This window comes from Seriola aureovittata, chromosome 3, assembly GCF_021018895.1.
Source record: "Seriola aureovittata isolate HTS-2021-v1 ecotype China chromosome 3, ASM2101889v1, whole genome shotgun sequence".
Taxonomy (NCBI): Eukaryota; Metazoa; Chordata; class Actinopteri; order Carangiformes; family Carangidae; genus Seriola; species Seriola aureovittata.
This window is the reverse complement of record NC_079366.1, coordinates 29,585,855-29,606,308: the sequence shown is the minus strand read 5'-3', so window position 1 is coordinate 29,606,308 and position 20,454 is coordinate 29,585,855. Positions and strand designations below refer to the sequence as shown.

Below are 20,454 nucleotides of genomic sequence, written 5' to 3'. Positions count from 1 at the left end.
CATGTTAATTTATGATTTAATTATAATACATTTAAGATTTGTTTAAGTGAGTCTACATGTGGTCATAACTGAAATTAAGGGACATTTATTTTTCTTATTTAAATGTGACGTTTGGAATTTCTTCCACCTTTTGTAAATTATGTCCCAATGCAAAGTGATAATATCGTTCTGAGGGGACAAGAGAGTTTACCCGAAAGTCATCCGGGTCCACACTGTGCTCACTCCAAGCTGAGTGAAAACTGCTGTTGAGGTACGAGCCCGAGCGCCGCAGGTCCACTTCGTCTTCGTACACCTCTGCCGCAATCTCCTCCCTCCCAGGCTTAGACACATGGAGAAACTGTGGAACACACACACAAGCATACAATTCATACCTAAACACTTCGCATTGGAAAAACGTCGATTGTGCGTGTATGGATTAAGTTAGTCTTTGAAGCATCACGTTTTTGTGTCTGATTTCACAAATCTGGATGAAGTCTTTATCCCAGTTTGGAAAAAACCTGGAGTATTCAATTATCTGAACGCTGTCGACTACCTTTGGCCAAGTGATTAACAGGAAGACAAACAATGGCGGCAAAGACAGCGTCTCACTTGTGGATCGTTTAAGATTTTATGCATTGGTTAAAAGCGTTCAAAATACCTGGTAGTTCAGACGGGAGAAAATTACTCAAGTCTGTAGTAGACAGGTTACAGTTTTCCAATCTAGTGGCAACACCCGAGGCTGACAAATGAATCCAACACGGAAGTACCAAAAACTGAACGTCCTCTACTGGCTGCTTGACACCGGGCTCCAACAGTGAGTCAATGCCACATAGACTCCCATGTTAAAATGTCCAAATTTACAGCAGAAACACGCCCCTCCTCTTTGCCCATTTTTGGATTAGCCGGGAGTTAGGGGGGCGGAGTCATACACTGCCAAGTTGGCGGCAGTAAGTTAATGGTTGTAGGGATGTCAGATTAACCATTTCAAAATTGCCGGTTTGTGTTTGTGAACATCACAAGCGCCATCAAAAAGAGCATGCAGTGTTGAGACTGCTGTAAATACTAGATTTTATAACCTGGATAAACCTCATAACTGGGAAACTCATGTCCATGTAAACACAATCTTTGATGTGTGTTGGGTCCCTTGATCTGCTAAACTGTTGGTCCAACATTCGAGTCCATGAAATTTCTCCAGAATTAATGGATGAATTCTCATGAAACCTTGAGATGTTCATGGTCTCCAAAAATGTAGAAATTACATATCACATATACAGTATATTCCTTTCTACAAACATCAACTCAGTGTTTACAAGGTGCAAATATATCACTTCTGCTGAGTTTACTTGCACATTAATTTCATTTAAATAAACTTGCATTGAGGTAAGTATATATATATATATATATATATATATATATATATTACTCATCAATACTTATTTGACAACCTTTTTTCTGCTTTGACCTCTTAAAGTAACCCACAGTTGATTTAACTAAGATGCCAAGTACCTTGGGGATGAAGAGCAGGGCGAGCGTCACCGTGATGGTGACGTGGGTGTGCGTGAAGGAGAGCAGCAACATCCAATCAGGATGCAGAGAGGGAAAGGTGAACCTGACGGGGACAGAGAACACAAAGGCGTTAGCTTGTCCTGCACTCTTACAGCTTCAGACACGCTGGTTGTGCTCGCCGTTTACCGGAACAGGTGGAACATGGAGGAGAGGAGCAGCTCGTTGTGGATGGCGATGCCCATGTAGCGAGGTTCGTGGAAGGCCGAGGGGACGGGCCTGACGGCGGTCCACAGGGAGCTCCCCCAGCACAGGAACAGGAGCTCAGCTGTGGCAGAGGAAGGTGAGGACAGAGGGAACGATGGGATGTTTTCACTTTGTTTTTATTAATATAACACTGTTTAAATGCTAAATAATGTATAAATCGTGTAAAAGAAAGTCTGGGTTTAATCTGATATCAGTGAGGAATTTACTTTTTAAGGTCCATATTTCTTGTTTCTCGGTTCAACTTTGACCTTCCATTCTCACTGTAGTCGTGTACACAGTTGTCCTGTGCACTGAGGGATTATTACTGACATCTCAGGTATGCTCATTTTTGATTTTACCTTGAAGTATTAAGATAATCAGACTGAACTGTCGGCTTGTTTACAACCTGCCTCGTCAGACTTTTTATTCCTCCAGGACGGCGACACTCAAAATTTCACACAGATGGTTCATATTTTCTCTGACTCCGGACAAACAGGGATGTGACCTGAAACTAGTCAGTCAAAAGCAGAGTAGAATATAAGTTGATTTGTGTTTTTACTTCTGAATAACACTTTGAGGTTTAAGAGGAAACAATATGCGACATCTACTGTACTTTATATTTAGAGCTCTAAAGTTCTAAAGGTAATTTCTCCATTTTTAAAAGGTACTTGCGTAACATAACATGTCATGACATGACATGACATGACATATGATTTTGCAATAATATGAAGATTGGACAGTCTACAAATTCACAAAGATATTAAAGGAACATCTTGAAGACCTCATAGGATTTAAAATGGTTTTACTCATCATGACTTTAGTTTAGTTTCAATTAACGCAGCAAAAACTGCCATAAATAAAACATTTGAATTATAACTGCGCCGAATGAGAAGCCTCCGTCATCACACGCCGTTTCTCCGCCTCCACTCACCCACGGCCATCATGTAGTCCCAGCGGTCCAGGTAGCACAGGTTGAAGCCCTGTCCGTCAGACGTGGTGGTGGTGACGAACACCGGGATGTTCCTGTCGCGGTTCTGGAGGACGCCCACCGTCCACGCGCACAGGAACCAGCTGACCGTCATCAGCATCACTCCCAGAATCCTCAGCAAGTGCAGGCTGGACATGTAGGGCACTCTCTGGGCCGTGCGAGAGAGGAACACCTTCAGCACCCTGCGCAGAGGTGAGAGTCAGTCAGTGTTGGAGGGAAACTGTCGAGGAATGTAGACTTCTAAAAGAGACCACGAATTAGTTCAATCAGTTTATAATTCATTCAGTTTGTGTTGTGACTTGCTCGGAAATGTGTAAATTTAATTCTACATTTATTACTGAATCAAAAACAAGTAGTTTAGTTGATTTTGGAAACTTCAATCAGCTGTTTGTTTCAGCCACAAAATGTTTCATTACAGAAATTCATTTGGTTTTTGATTAGATTTTGTTTTATAGCGATTATTTATTTTCATTCCATCATTTATTTATTTTATTATTTCTTAAATCATCTTCTTTTATTTATTTTTTAAATTTATTTGTTTATTTTTTTAAATCTAATTTATTGGTTTTATCATTATATTTATCATCGTTTTATTTCTCGTATATTGTTTGAACTGTCTCATCAGCGTCTCAGTCATCTGTAAAAATGAATTGCTCTGACCTGTAGAAAGGTGTCGTACAAATAAAGATTTATTGATTGATTTGTTTGAATAAAAACTTTTATCCTAGTTTCTGATCAACTCGATGTCTGTGAACTTATTCTCCTGTGAAATGAAAGACAGGTGACGTGTGAACCTACCTGTACATTTTCAGAGTGACGGTGCCGTAGACGATGGAGAAGCCGAGCATCCGGACCCAGCGCAGCAGGATACACCTGAAGGTGCTCGGCTTGAAGTACATGATGAACACCTGCAGGAGAGAGAGAGAGAGAGAGAGAGAGAGAGAGAGAGAGAGACACTCACTCACACAGTGTTGGACGTCAGCTTGTGTTGGTGTAAGTACTATCAGTAATACTGCGCCTCTTCTCCCACCACTACTGCTTACAAGTACTGCCATTACTGTGTTTACTACTATGATATTGCTGTTCAAGTGCCAGAAACAGCTATAGTAGTACATCTATAGCTGTGTACACGTACTATTACTACTGAAACCACAACTACTGCTTCTGCTTGTACTATTACTGCTCATATTATCTTCATAAATACTTCTTATAATAAAACTACCGCGACAACCTCAGCTGCAGTTACTGGTGTTATCACTAGAACTACTATCGCTAATATTAGTATCATTACAACTACTGCCACTACTACTGATGCTGTTTCATTACAAGTACTGTTTCTACCGATTGTAGTGAAACTGTTACTACTGCTGTTTCTACATGAACGAAAAAAGTCAATCGTTATGAAAATCTATTGATCGTTTTCAAGTAAAATCGACATTCTCCAGTTTCAGCTTCTCAACAGTGAGAATTTACTGTTTGTTTTGTTTGAAATTGAAATAAATTTAATAAATAAACATTTTAAGCTTTTGACCTGATTTTCTTTGATTTTCTGACAAACAAATGATCAATAATCAATTAATCAATAGTGAAAATAATCATTACTTGCATTCCTAATTAATACTCCTGCTCCCACTAACTGTTACTAGCACTGCTACTACCGCTGCTACTATTACTAGTACTACTAGCTACTACTATTACTAGTACTACTAGCTACTACTACTGCAACAGCTGGTATAACTACTATTACTACTTACTTTTTTACTACCACTAAAAATACTACAGCTACTATTATCACTAATTTTACCAACAGACACTTAATTACACGTCTCATCAGTGTTAACGAGACTAACGCTGTGAATCCAGACCTTGTTTAAAGCCAAGAAAATAAACAAATAAATAAAAATAAAAATGTCACACATGCAGATTATTTCCATTTGATGGCACATTCATTAAAATACATTTTGTCGTGCTTGAGTAAAAACAAAGACGTGCTGCAGACAGGTAAAGTGGCTCCTCAGGTGCAACACTATCCGCTCGTGTGATGAGTTCAATGACCTCAAAACCTTCTGTAAGGGAAACAAAGCTGTATAGATAAAGCAGGACGTCTGAGCTCGATGTGCTCTCAGGTTTTTGACATAGTTAATGCTTTGAGCCGGTCACACTCAACAACAGGTTGTACCTTCGCCTCTGCTCAGTGTGTAACAGTCGAGTGGATGACTGTAATCCAGGAATTAAAGCTCATTCCGCTGCGACAGTCAGTGTCAGTCCCTCTGGATAAGAGCATCAGCTAAAGCCCTAAAATGTGAACGCAAATTTACATCATTGTGTTCAAACCACTCATGACGGATAAACCACTCAGAGCGAGCTGGTATAGAATCAGAGACAATGTGCAGCCAACATCCAGAGGAGGGCGGGTTTAATCAGCTGAAGAGGCAGATGGGAGTTATAGGAGGAAGTAATCTGACTGGTTGATCTAAAGCTACGGGGAGCGAGGAGGGTCAAAAACACATCGGTAACATGTGGAAAGTCACATGCCTGGTGTGTATTATTACCATTATTATGATTGTTCTCAAGTCGTCCTTCTCTACGTCCGTCCGTCTCTTTCTCGTGGACACGATATCTCAGTGACGCCTTCAAGGAACTTCTTAAAATTTGACACAAACATTCACTTGGACTAAAAGACGAACTGAATAGACTTTAGCGGCTAAAGGTCAAAGTTCAAAGGTCATGGTGACCCCAGAAAACACTTTTTAGCCATCACTCAAGACTTCACACAAATGTTTCATACTTTATATATTAAACTAGGATGTGACCTGGAACTAGTCTGAGTGGCGGAGGGATACAACCACGAGGAGGTGATTCTACTTTTTGCATAAAAGCAAGTTTTGAAGTTTCTATGTTTTTTTAAAATTTTGAATCTACTCAGACAGATGTTTATTTAATTCTTCCTTTAACACACAGAATCTGCAGCATTGATGGGTTTAATTATCTGCTAAGTTTTTGTGTCGAGTCTCTTCACACACACCACAACACTTTAAAGTTCCTCTAAAGTTTTAAATCCTCTGCTGTGATTAATGTTTTGTTTCACACGACTTTCTCACACAAAAAGTGAAGAAAATAAAATCAAAAACTGGGTCTGAGGCTCATCTACTCTTACTTCCTGATAGAAAAACCCGGATCGTATCAGATCCTACTCGTTATATTCATCAGCTCTGCGGGGAAACAGCAGCAGACTCCGAAATCAGGACACCACAGAAGAAGAGTGATTTGAATTGTCGCACTTGCTGCCAAAATAATGGATTTTTAGAATCTGTTTTTCAGTTCAATGTCTGTTAATCTTCCCCGTTGAACTGCCAATATTTTACACATTAGAGGAAAAAGCTTCCGCAGGGAGACGATTTATATTCATCTGATTTTCATCTCCTCTGATTTTTAACTGGCAGTAAAAAGAGACGACGTTTACTAATTCTATTTAATTTTCCATTTAATTCTATCTAATTTACTTTTTGGGTCACTGTCGCAGCGTCAAAATGTTATTTAACTTCGTTCCCAGAGACGTTTAGAGACACGTACTGTGATCTGAATACGAGCTACTGATCGGGTCAATTACTAGAGGCTCATGGGAAAACGTCCTTTTCTTTACTGTAACGAGCTCTTTGCCTGAACGTGTTTCTTCTTTTCTCTCTTTAATTATTTTAAATCAATGAAATCAATGTAACTGTATCGATAAAGAGACAATCAGGCTCTTTAACACTATGTGACCTTCCTCCATGTTCACACCAAACAACCAGCCGTGCAGCAGGCGACTGTTTGTAGATCAAACGGAGATGAGAGAGTGACCTCTGACCTTTCATCTGGGGCTTTGGCTTTTGGATCTACAGTCAGGTGAGTGGGCTGCCGTTCACCTTTGGATTTAAAACCAAACAAAAAGCTCAACACCATCAGCCCAGTGACTCTGGTGCTGTTTCTCAACACTGTTTGAATCTACCTGAAATACCTGCTGTGTTTCCCTTTGTCTCACAACGTCACCACTTCAAAATAAAGACTTGATTTTATTGTTTAATCTGTTTATAATTGTGAAAAATATACATTTAACATTTTTAAATTTGTTTGTTTGTCGTTAGCTGCTGAACAGGAAGTTTTTGAAGCACGTCTGGGCAGATAAACGATGAGTCACTCTGAGGTTCTGTAAACTGGGCCTGGATCACACTGAGAGACTGTTGTTTTCTTTCACGACACAGACAAACAGATGGTTTTTAATGTGGATCGATCACGTCTGATATCAAACCGATAAACTCAGCATCAGGGCCGATAACCACAGATTAGAGAAGCGCATCCCCACTTTTGCTTGAGTGACAGGTGTCTCAGCCAATCACAGTCATCCAACCTCAGATGAACTTTCCTAATCGTAATCCCCAAAAAATCCTAATTCAGGCAAATGAATGTGGATTGTCTCCTGTACCTGCCAGCATGGCAGCGAGAGGGAAAATCAAATCCAGGCCCCGTCAGAATCCTGTGGTGTTGACACCAACGTTATATCTGTGCTTTATCTTTAAATCTACAGTCTGGTCTGTTCACTTACTGATACTGAAGTCCTTATTTTCTGTAATGCAGATGAACCGAATCACTGCTCTGCCCATCAAAACACATTAATAACACAAAATATAATCAACAAATAACAAATGAATCATGACGTGTTATTATTAGATACGAATTTTGATTTGAATATTGAAATTTAAGCCACTCAGCAGTATGTAAAGTAATTAAAATTAACCCCCTATTTACCAGCTGCAACACTAACCGCTCACTAAATAAATAAACATATCAATATATAAACATATAAACCTTCAACGTCTTGAACAGGATCTTTTTTATATGTTGAAACTTGTGCCACGAGTGAGCAGTTAAGAGGAGCAGAGCCCATTAACATGTCCACACATCACATTAAACTAAACCATTGATTAATTATGTGCTCTGTGTGTGTGTGTGTGTGTGTGTGTGTGTGTGTGTGTGTGTGTGTGTGTGTGTGAATCACCAGGCGTCAGCAGGAACGAGCTCACATCGACTGACGCTTTCACACTGATGGATATAAAGTCACGGCTGACTTGCGTTAATGGCTCTTTAATTGGTAAAATGAATCTAAAGATTGATTGATAATCAATCACCGGAGCACAGAGACATTATGAAAACTGTCTACGGCCCACCCACCCCATTTCCACTTATATACACACACACACACACACACACACACACACGCCCTCACCCCATTCACCCTTCCACAAATCGTCCATTATGATATAATCCGTGGCTCTGTGCTGCGCAGTGATCTGTAAAGAGCTCTAATCTGCCAAACTGTCAGCCGCCGCCGCCACCGCCGCCGCCACCACACACTCACCGGGAAGTAGAGGAGCAGAGAGCCGAACAGGATCGTCTCCAGCAGCAGGAGGCCGGACGCCCGGATCCTCTGAGGAGGAAGAAAACAACAGATAAGAGAAGATGTGGAGCTGGTTGAGATGTTAAAGGACCATACCAGTGTAATTTAATAATAATGTAGTTTCTCACTGAGGGTTGTTTCATCTCTCTTTCTGAAAATCTAAGACATGATACTGGGGTTTAAATTAAATAGGTATCCACTCAAGGCCTTATCCATCCTTCCCTTACGGTGGCCCTGAGAGCTCAACTCACCGACGCTTAAGAAAACACATGCAGAGACACAAACACGCTGCAAATTCAGTCCTACAGCTCAAAGGAAGTGTTTCCAGGGGACACCAAATACTGACGGACCTGCCTGGGACTTTGTTGTTCAATGCCCAATTGTGACTTTTGAAGTTAAAAGCATTGAATTACAAGTGCGTCCCAGCAGCTTCCTCACTTTTTAGCGTCCCTTGGAAACACTTCTGTTGAGTTGTACGACTGAATTTGCAGCGTGTTCGTGTATTTGTTTTCTGAGGTCGCAGTGCGTCGAGCTCGCAGGGCCATTGTATCTGAGGGTTTTCATGGGAGCCAATCCCAGCTGACACAGGACAAGAGGCGCGACACGCCCAGGACAGGTCGCCAGTCCATCACAGGGCTGACATACAGAGAAGAACAGCTGTTCACGTTCACCTACAGGTAATTTAGAGTCACGATTTACCATAAACCTTAAATTCAAGTTATTTCACCTTGATACTTTGAGACTTCTTTCAGACGACTTATAAACATGAGCCGTTATGTTGTTTTAAGCTCTTTGACTTAAACGAAATAAGTGAGTTGAATGAATGAACCGCTGACAATGAAAACAAAGCAAACCGTCATGTTTAATTCAGTCCCTGTTCCCTGCACATTTATAATTTAACGCTGTCACTGGGAGCAGCCTCACATGTTGACTCTGTACCGACTCTGGTGCAAAGTTTTTCATGTCATATGAAGAACTGAGTGTTTAAACTGTGAAAATGTAAATCTGTAGTGCGTTTGTCAGCGAGACTAAACAGTTGTTGATTCAACTTAATATCGTAAGCTTGTTAAACTTGTTTCCTTGTGTTCAGTTAAATCTAGAACTAATAAAACTACTTTGATTAAACATAAGTTCAGTTAACTCATATTTTTCAGGCAGCAAAGGAAGTTATGCTTTTAAGATAAACCAGCTTAAATTTATTTACAGTGCACATGTATGAAAAGTATGAAAAGAAAAACCCCAGCATCATGTTTCGACTTTCTAGAAAGTTATTGCAAGATACAATCAATATCGAATTTCCCTTTTTGTCCCATCTGTGATTGATATAAACGATTTAGATTCAAAGATCAACTGATAAAAAACATTACTCATAAGACTTGAGACATTTTCGCTGAAGAAACAGCAGAATTTTACATTTTAACACAATGCATCATTATGGCTCAAACTCCATCCATACGGTGGCCCCGCTGAGCCAAAAGACGTGACTCACCCGGTTGCGACGATGCCTGTAGGCCGCCAGCATGCTGACGAAGATGAGGAGCATGAAGACCCCCTGGATGGCCAAAACGGCGGCCCTGAGGAGCCAGTCCTCCTGCACCCAGCAGGGGGCGCCGTCCTGACAGCTCTTACAGCCCGGCCAGCACGGGAGACAGATGGGCATGTTCGGGTAACACATATCGCCACCTTCAGTCTCGTTCACGGGGCCGCCATCTGCATCACAAACAGACACATGCATCTACGCCTACACAGACCCATGTGAAGGCCTCAGATACATGTGACTTACACCTCCACGCCCCAACACAGTGCATACAGACAAGTGCTCACTCTGGAATCAAGAGAGTTTTCATGTAATGTCTCTAAAGGATTTTTTCTCCAATCACAGGAAGCCTGGAATTAATTTCAGGCTCACAACTTTGCATCTGATTCCCAAGTGTTCACATGAAGGAAGCCAGTGAGGGATCATGTCCTTGTTGCTGCACTGGTGACTGGGCGGGTAGCAAACCTACTGTAAGCGTCTGACATGTGACAACCTGCCAGGTAGGACGAGGTAGATCAGCACAACTGGACATTTCACACTGGCAGAAAACTGAGTAAAAGTTATGTCTATAAAAGTTCCAGTTAATGAGCATTTTTTAATTTTTATGAGCCAAGACTCCTCCAACCCCCCCCCACCTAAATATCATGACACGTTTGCTTAGTTTATCAAGTCTTTTAATCAATCATTATTTAAAGGTAAAGCTAGAAATTGCTTAAGTGCTACTAGCTATAAAGTGAGTCAAATCTCAAAGCAAACGTAAAATGATGCAATTGCCACATCATTAGCTTCTAGGTTAAAGTGACCAGATTTCTGAAATGAAAATGGTCAATATATCAATAATATATCCGATGTTTTATCTATGGAAGGAACAGTCCCGGTTTCATGTATTTTGACCATGGTAACAGTTGTACTGTAATAAACTATGGTGAAGGACGACTGATGAAATGACGACTCCCTACCTTTGAAGCAGTTGTGAGGTCCAATTGTCTATCTATTCCTTGATTATTTATATTCCTTTAGTTCATAAGGGTCCACAGATCAAAAGAATCAAAAGCATTTTTCATAAAAGTTTGTGCATATTGTCGTGTGAAGTCCTTTGCAGACTGGGATAACTTCTTCACTTTTTCCACGTGTGTTAGCTAGTGTTAGTTAATGTGTTAGTTAGTGTGTTAGCTAACATTTACCTACTTTTACATCCAGTCATGTAGCAACATTAGCATTCATTTGGAGTTTCTCCTCATCCTTTTAGCTCTGTTTTGCTCTGGTTCCTCAGATGCTAAATGCTAGTTGTTGCTAACTGCATCTGTCTGCTGTGCTGAGCAGGAGTACAGTGAACTTTAGATTTTAGCTGGACACGGCTTTCTGTGGAAGATTAAGCTTTATAGTAAATGCATGGTCTGTAAAACCAAAACTATAGGCTAAAAGAGGCTAAAGCTTCCGTTAATGCTGGACTGAAAACTGCATTGTCCTGGCTTCACTTTCATTTCTGCAAATCTGAGCTACGAGGTGAGTTAATTCATTCTCGTTAGGTCAAGTTGTACATTTCCATCATAAAAGAAACAAATACAGGGAAACAACATACATCATATGTCATATCCTGCATTTAGTAAAGAATAAACAGAATTTTAAATAAGATGATACTAACTTCTTGATGGAAGAAAAGACTCTAGTTTCATCAATTAGCTATTAAAACTTTAAAAATCTAATTTCTGTGAGTTTTTGTTTTGTTTAAATGGACTTTAGATGTTGTATAGGATTTTGAAGAAGCCCAATAGTTGAGGCAGAAACCTCAGGAGAGCCTCTTTAAGTTATTTCACCTGTTGTGGACAGAGGTTGTTGATCCACTTACCTGCGTCCTCAGGGGCTGTATCAGGGTTGTAGTAGCCCTCTTTACAGCGGCAGCAGTACTGACCCAGTCGAAAGCCCCGGCCTGGAATTGGCATGCACTGCAGAGAAACATGAGAATTTATTTATTTTCCTGTTGTGTGGGATGTTTAAGGTTTTATTCTTTTTCCTTTGAATAACAAAAATACCACAATTCATGTTTTTTTTTAAACAGATTTTAAACATATCACTAATCTACTTGTTTTTCCTACATTGTCTCCCTTTAATTTTACTTTTACTTCTTGCAGAGCTTCAGGTTTGAGTCCCCGTGATGGAAACAGTGTCCCAGGTAAAAATCCTAATCAAACTCAACTGGAAAAGTGTTAACAACGGTCAACCCAGTCAGGAAAGCTTTGTTACACACAGTTACACACATGCCCACTTGAGAACTGCCCAGTTACAGTGAAGACTTTCTACCACTGGCCATTAACATCTCCCACTGTCTCTGCTGTCACTGAGCAAGGCAGGAAAGATGGACTCTGTTAGTGCTGAGGGTGCAAAGAATTAAAATAGGTGACATGAATATGATCCAAAGCCTTTAAATAATATTATTAATTTAATATGGAAGAAGAATTTCCCACAACAAATTACATTTTTTCTTGATGTATAGGAGTTCAATGTTTTACTAAAGGACATGTGGGCAGGAAGAGAGGGGATCAAACTACCAACCACCTCAACTATCAGAGACCCGCTGTGCCATCTGAGCTACAACCCTTTAATACTTCTGTGTTGAATCTTTGCATTAATCGCATTTTATGACTCTAATTCCTCAGAGTGTTGCTCTCACTTTTCTCTATCATCTCATGATCATGGGATGTAACAGTATTTGATCAACCCATGGATTATTAGTAATGGATATCATGCACTAAGTAGGTTTTACATGTCGCATTAATATTGAACAGACATGGTGGTATTTACATTAACATGCATCCAACGGTCTCAGGGTGTAAACACATAGATGGATCACTGAACAGGCCTACCAGGCACAAGAGGTCACACGGTCCCTGGACCTGAATCTGTTTGATAGTGACATTTATTGGAAAGTCAAACACACGAATACGAAGAGACACAAAATGATCTTAAAGACACGGGACATGACTACAAAAATTCACAAAAACAACTACAAAGATTCACAAAATAACAGCAAAGACACAAAATAACAACAAAGAAAATGCAAAACAACTACAAAGAGACACAAAACGGCAACAAAGCAACATAAGAATTACAAAGAGATGCAAAACAACTAAAAAGAGGAGAAAGAGGGAGATACAAAACGACTACAGATAGAAACAATGGCCACGAAGAGACAAAAAAAGACGGCAAAGCAACGTAAAACAGCTGCACAGAGACACAAAACGACTGCAAAGAGACGAGGAAAGCAAACAGACAACTACAAACAGATGCAAAACGTAACGTAAAACAGTTTCAAACAGGCAAAACACCAGAGAGACACAACATTATTACACAGCCGTACAAAACTACTACAGGGAAACACAAAATGACAAAGAGTAAGAAATGTTTGTGGACAAAAGAGATGCGACACGATCACAAACGGACATAAAATGAATCTTGCTCCTATGTGGGAGTGTGGGAGGGGTGGGGGCCTTTTATATGTCTATGTCCAGGGGCCCATTGATTCATAATCCGTCTGTGTATAAACATATAAAATTAAATGGTATTTAAATGAACAAAAAAAAAATCTGAAACATAAAAATGAATAGATTAAAACCAAACAAGGTTAGCAAACCAACACCAAGGGCAGCAGTAAGTGTGTCGCAGGTTCAGATGATTTTGAACTGTGAGGACGAGAAGCTGTGTCACATTTCTGTTGCTGCTGTGAAGCTAACTGTAGCTGAATGAATGAAGGTTAAAAACGGGGTCACAGTACTCTCTCACTCTATTTCCTGCTGATGCTAGCATCACTTTAGTCAGTCGAGACAGAGACACACACACACACACACACACACACACACACACACACACACACACAGGGATGCTCTGTGTGTTAATCTAAGTTAAAAGCTAAATGGATACATAATGCCTCTACTGAGAGCATTATCCTTTTCTAGAGAAATCCTGTTCCCATGTGTACACACACACACACACACACACTGAACACACACACACACACACACGCACACACACACACACCGCTGGCCTCACAGACGTATATACAGACTCACAACCCCCTTATCAGATGCTCAAAGACCTAATGGCACAGGCTGAACATTAATGTGATATGGATTATACGCAGCGCTCAACTTAATTCTCTTCACGGTTGCATCTCAATTCAGCAGTCGTAGTAAATCAGTGGATTCACTCATCCGTCATGTTTAAGTTGAACCCGCAGGTCGTCACACTTTAGTGCATTCAGTGCATTCAGGGAATTAAGCCCCAATAGATCAAATGTATTATTACAGATCACCTGAACCAAATGTTTCACTGAGGATCAAAGTGTATCTTCCAACTTGGGTTTGTCCGTGTGCTTTAAGTCAGAGGGTGGAAACAACATGGACGCTACAAAGATGTGCTGTATTTCATTGGTCAGAGCGTTAAAACAACACGTTTGTTGCCGTTTCCAGTAATTGTTTTACAGGGTTAATGCTAATAAATAACTTTTCTAACTAACAGTTACAACTAAATACCATATTACAAATTTAATGTTAGCAAAGATTTGCACCGTTAATCCAAAGTTTCTCACCATCAACCAAACATTTACTTCTGTCCGCCATGTTTCTGCATATAAAACGTAAACAACTCGACAAGTTGTGTACCAAAAAGTTTCGCCAACTTTCCAGCTTGTTGTTCCAAAAGTTTTACATGAATTTTACCATTCGGAAAGTGATTTTTTTCAATTTTCCAACACCACATGAATGCAGGGTGAGACACAAGACAGCGCACTGCAAGAAGAAATGACACATGACAAGATGAGACAACATGAGGCAATGAGAGGAGACAAATGATGAGACAAGAAGGAAGTATAGCTTACAGGAAATGACTGAAGATGAAATGACAAGACAAGAGGAAGCAAGGAAGGACATGACAAGACAAGATGGGTGAGAAGACATGAGGGCAGGGCAGGACAAAGTCAAATAAGACAAGTCAACGCAGGACAGGGGAGGGAAAACCATGGAGGAAGCAAGGAAAGACGAGATGATGAGATATAAGAGAAGACGGAACAGAACAGGAAGTGATACGGTATGAATGGACAAAGCAAGACTACACGAGATGGGACGATACATGACAAGGTAATAAGAGACTAGACATGTTAAAAAAATGAGAGAGTAGAAGGCCACAACCAGGACACTTGAGCCAGGGCAGAAGAAAGTGGGTGACCCACTACATGCTCTTCTCAGCCAAAGGGTTTGAATCCTCTAAGCCAAGGTAGGACAGGAAGGACAGGACAAAAGGTGCCATGTGGATTTGGGGATTTTTCGGGACCATTCTTCTCTTGTGTTTCAGACCTCTGTGAGTGCGGTGCATAAAGGGGAAGTATGTCAACGGGCTGGATTATCACCATAATCCATCAGATCATCCCGCAGCCCGCCACCCAGCACAGCCATCCTTAAATAGACGGCTGAGATGAGAGGTAGGGGATTGGGTCTGGACAGACGGGCCGGCAGGGAAAAGGGAGACTGAAACATAAAGACTGGTGGTGGTGGTGGTGGAGGTGGAGGGGGTGGGCGAGCAGACAGAACAGTGGAAGTAGGAATGGGTGAAAGGATAAAAAGGCAAAAAGAGAGTAATGAGTACAGACAGAGAGGGTTTAAACCGTTTTGAGAGGTCGCAAACAGTTTAGACAGAGTGTATTTGTGTGATGTAACTGTCTCAGTTCAGACCAGTGGTTCCCACCATTTTGTCAGGTAGACCACAAGAGGAGCTCAAGTACTCCTGCACCGACACTACTACTTATTTCACTGTATTAGCTTTAGCAAACTTTTACAACGGTTCATATTCTTCTTCTTATCCATTCATTTTAGCTATTAACCATTTATAATTACCACTTATCCCTTATTGTTAGCTGTTCCCCATTTATCCTTTACTTTTATCCGACTGTCTCAATCATTTAATCAAAATGTTTAGGTTTTTCACTGTTTATCCAGCACTTTTATCGTTTTAACTGTCTATTCATCACTTTAAGCTAACTATTGATCCGTTACTTTAGCCAACCATTTAGCCTACCTATTGTTTAGCTAGCTTACGAAACAATTCATCCTTTATTTTTAGTTAACTTTTTTACTTGAAGCTAACTATTGATCCGTCAAGCTACCCTATTATCTATTCTTTAGCTAGCTTACTGAACCATGAATAGATTTTTAAATACAATACCAAACAACAACTGAAATATAACCTCCTTGGTAGAAGTAAGAAACCAGGCATTAGTGACTTTTGTTACCAAGTGTAAATGAGCAGTTTGGTGCTAAATGAACAGAATTCAAAACATTTCTCTGCTCTGTTTCAGCTCATAAGAACCAGGTCCTTGTATCGTTGTGTTTACCTCCATGGTGGTGCGGTTGCATTGATGTGTATCAGCAAACCAGCTGTCTCCTGTTGTACACTGGTTTAAGTCGATGTCCTGGATGTTGACGTCCACACGGATCACACCTCTGATGCAGAAAGACAAAGTCACACACAAGAGACAGATGAGTGTCAGACAAACAACAGTGGTTCCGAATATCATCACACTCATTACAATAATCTGTTTTTCTCCTGCAGCTCCACATTTCCTCTGTGTGGCCTTTAAGTGGATTCCTTTTGCAAATGTCAGATTTTATCCAAGTGTGTTGATTCAAAAACGCCTTTTATCCCGAACGCTTATCAAACGTTTCTGCAGAGTGCTGGAGGAAAGGTCACATGGGGCCAACACAGAACTAGAGAGGCAGGTGAAATACAAATACTGCTGCTGTACGTTTCAAAGCCTTTGTCCTTTTCAGGTACTTTGGAAACAAAAGGTTTTATTTATTGACAGTCCATATCCAAATCTACGCCCCAATGTGAAGGTGTTGCTGAATTGTCCTGACCCATATATTTACCCATCTCAAACAATCACACCATTTTAACTAAGGAAAAAGTGGAGTCACGTAGTTTAGGTTGGGGTGGATGGATAGGTCAACAAAAAACGGGAATATGACACAGGAGATCAGTGTTCGATTCCCATGTGAAACCAGTGGTTTATGTTGTTTCCTATTAGCCGTGAACGTTCGTTGTTATCATTGTAACCATGACAACAAAGATCGTCTGATATTGAGGAAGTACTTATTTTATCCCAAATCATGATCTTTTCCTAACCCCTAAGTTTTAATGCCTGAACCTAACCAAGCCATGACCGCGGCCACGGCAACGTTGGGTACACGGCTCGGTGTGTTTATTACGGTAACCATGACAACCGACGTCTGGTAGGGCAGGTATTTCAGGAGACACTCCCATGGGTCGTATCAGAGGGTTGAGGAAACGACCCATGTGGTTGTTTAGGTCGTGGGACTGTGAGATTTGTGTGTTTCCTGCGAAATGTTGGTTATCAATGAAATATTGGGATATGGGGGATAATGGAGCTGGTGATGAGCGATGGTGAATCTGAAAGGGTCAGTATTTATGGTTTAGTTTTATAGTATAGTCTGGACCGTCTCTGGACACTGGACAAAATGAGCATCAGCTAATATTGATTTAAATTCTCCTCCTAAAGCAAATAAAGACACGAGGTCCTTTGTTAAAGAAGAACTTAACTGTAAGTAACAGCTGAGCTCAGCTAATAAGAAAGTTCTGTAATCAATCCAAACATTTATCTCCTTTGAAATTAGCTGGAGAAATATTTACTATTTATTGCCTCCCTCACCATTTTAATGAGTGGATCGAGAGCAGAGTTCTTGCAGCATGTGGATAATTAAGACATGAACGTTGTTTATAAAGTAAATTAAGCACAGCTGGTCCAACAGATTTGTTTGTTTATGTCAGGCTTCATTTTATTCTGAAAATCCCGTTAGCAGCAACCTGAAAAACAGAGACACCTGGACAGGTGAGATCTGATGTCATAGTCAAAGACCTTGCCATAAGTTCAGGAGCTGAATGAAAAATAATACAAGAAGTTCTTTTGATATATTTAAAGATGAGTTTGAACTCTTGAGTTGTGTTGCTCCTGCAGAAACGGCTCACAGCAGACGGTCGGTCCAAACAGCAGCGCTCCACCTGGTTTCATGCATTTATGTTCTTGTAACATTTTCCTGAAACTCTTCCATGTAAAGATTTCTGTTAAGTTTAAAAGTTCTCTGTTTAGAATCACGACACAAGTCCGGTTTTCAGCCAGGTTTTATCAGCAAAGATCAGATCAGAGATGTTTCATTAACCCCGTCTACCTACAATAACATCTTCAACATGTGATGGATCAGGTCCTCGCTCATCGTTTACACGTCTGTGATGTCTCGTTCTACGCGTGACTTGACACTTGAACGGCAGAGACTAAATGGAGATGAGCCACTGGGCTCGTCTTCTCCTCTACCTAACGTACTGCTCTGCAGATTTAGTCGAGTGAAGCTGCTTTATTTCAGCGTTCTCCTTCCAGCTGGCAGGAAACATTCACGTTAAATAAAAAGCCAAACTGAATGCTCCAGTTTTGCTGAAATCTGCTAGAAGATTAAACAATTGCTCTAAAATAAAAGAGTGTGTGTTGGGGGGGGGGGGGGTTGGGGTTGACGATTAATATACAAGCCAGATTTAAAAATAAATAGTCAACATGTTGGAGCTTTAAGAAAATGTCTCAGGCTGATAGCCAGTCTGCCAGTGGACGATGTTGTTGGTTGAGCTTGTTGATATTGATCAGCGCCAATAACTGATAACGTGCAGATATTGGTCATATCTTGGAGTCACCAATTACAACAATACACCTGTGTAAAATAAGTGACATCATCAGCATGAGACAGCTTGGTTGTGTTTGTGTCTTTGTTGTAACGGTGTGTATCGGTGTCTTAAAGTTTTTGTAATGGCTCATCCTGTGTGTGTGTGTGTGTGTGTGTGTGCGTGCCTGTGTGTGTGTGTGTGTGTGTGTGTGTGTGTGTGTGTGTGTGTGTGTGTGCGCATGTGTGTGTGTGCCCTAACCTGAACTCAGGTGTCAGGTCGGGCTTGAGGCCGTAGAAAGATGTGGACAGCGTGAGGATCCATCCTGGCACAAAGCGTCCGTCCTTACAGTCCAGGAAGGGGGCGCTGCCCCAGCGCACCCCGCTGCGATTGGTCACGTAACTGTCACCCTGCCCCCACTTGGGCGTGTCCAAGGTGCTGAGGTCATTGAGGAGCACCCGCTTGGACAGGGCTGCCACCGGCTGGTTGGACTCTGGGAATTTAAAGCTTGTGAACCAGCTGTCGTCGGGGGCCGGGGCGGGCGGGTGCAGGCTCTCCCAGGCCTTGGATAAGTCCTGAAGGATGATGGTCTGCACCTTGGCCGCGGGGTTGCGGGTGGCGTGGAGCACCAGCTGTGGCACTGAGGCGGTGGGGTCAGCGTCGAAGGTGAGCAGGGCCCGCTGGATGAGAATGTTGGCCTCCAGGAGGGCACGGACCAGGGCGTGGTACCACTCCATGTCCTCCTGCACCGTGCTCTCCCGCAGGTCGCTGGCCTGGAAGATCATGTTGAGGAAGTTGGCAGTGCTGGCAAGTGCGTCCAGAGCCGGACGGAGGGGGGCGCTGAAGCTGGGGGGCAGGGACCCGGTCTGCCCCGGTGAGCTGTACGCCCGTGAGCAGCGAGCCTCCTCCAGAGGGGAAGGGTCTCCGGTGTACATGAAGGTCTCGGCTGGTGACCAGTCATCCTCCTGCTCTGTGGGAGCTTCTGAAGGTGTGGCTGCAAACCCAGAAGGCGGTGGGGGTGTGAGAGAGGTGGACGGGAGGGTTGAGGGGAGGGTGGAGGTGTCTGAAGTTCTTGTGCTGTTGATTAAAGAGTCAGTGGTGTTGTCTGCCTCCACCAGGACTCCTGAGGTGAAGTCTGGAGTCACCTGGGCTCTGAGGAGAGGTGGGAGCAGAAGAAGAAGCCAAACAGGACCCATCCTGGATTCACTCTGAGGATGAGGAGGGGGAGGGGAGGGGAGGGGGGGTCATACACCCACAACACCGTCTCTTCTCGGCTCTTGACCCCTCTGTGATTCCCTTGAGGAGACAGAATCGTCACATGGTGGCGGGGGTCTGGACTTTCCGCGGAGGTTTCTTCTTCTTCACATCAGGGAGGCGCAGCAGCGGCGGCGGTGCTGGTGCTGGTGCTGGTGGTGGTGCTGGTTGTGGTGGTGGTGCTGGTGGTGGTGCTGGTGCTGGTGGTGGTGGTGGTAGGGGTGGAGGTGGGGGCGGCGGGGGTCCGGGAGGAGCGCGGCCACTCGGTCTGCGGCGCTTGCGCTCACACTCGGAGCGCACAGCTCCATCTGTGCGCCGCACTGGCACATGCACGCGCTCTCCTGCGTTCACGCACCCAGTCGCAAGAGAATCTCGTCAAAGCTGCGTGTCCCCGGCGGGGGTGGTGGGAAGAGGCGGCTGACAGGGGGAGCAGTCCCCGCATCTCTGCGGTCAGTCCGGGGTCTCCAGCCCGCGGTGCCGCTCACTCTCCGCTGTCGTGGTTTGAAGTCGGGAAGCCGCGCGCGCCAACCTCCGGGGCAAAATAAACGCAGCGTGCGCAAGAGGGAGGAGGGGGAGGAGGAGGAGGAAGAGGAGGGAAAAGCCTCAAAGTTGGGGGATCCCCGTGTCTGGTGGGAGGAGGTGGGAGGTGAGCGGCGTGTTGTGGAGCTGGAGGGATGAAGAGAGAAAAGGAAGTTTCCCTCCCTTTCTTTCTTTCTTTCTTGCTCCCCTCTCTCCTTCTTCTTCTTCTCCTGTCTCCCGCTCAGATATCTGTTGCTCCAAAGAGCTTCAGCCCATCTGACG

General features: G+C 42.6%; 1 protein-coding gene across 1 annotated transcript in view; it reads right to left on the bottom strand.

Moving 5' to 3' along the window:
• Positions 1-20,454, bottom strand: part of gpr179 (G protein-coupled receptor 179) — a 25,771-nt gene extending 5,317 nt beyond the window's left edge. Inside the window, exons 1-10 of the mRNA XM_056372557.1 lie at positions 18,661-20,454; positions 16,070-16,178; positions 11,537-11,633; positions 9,640-9,860; positions 8,112-8,180; positions 3,515-3,624; positions 2,660-2,898; positions 1,672-1,810; positions 1,486-1,588; positions 191-337 (exon numbers count right to left, since the gene is read on the bottom strand). Coding sequence (XP_056228532.1) covers positions 191-337; positions 1,486-1,588; positions 1,672-1,810; positions 2,660-2,898; positions 3,515-3,624; positions 8,112-8,180; positions 9,640-9,860; positions 11,537-11,633; positions 16,070-16,178; positions 18,661-19,595 — 2,169 coding nt within the window. The 5' untranslated portion in view covers positions 19,596-20,454. The remainder of the gene's footprint in view (positions 1-190; positions 338-1,485; positions 1,589-1,671; positions 1,811-2,659; positions 2,899-3,514; positions 3,625-8,111; positions 8,181-9,639; positions 9,861-11,536; positions 11,634-16,069; positions 16,179-18,660) is intronic.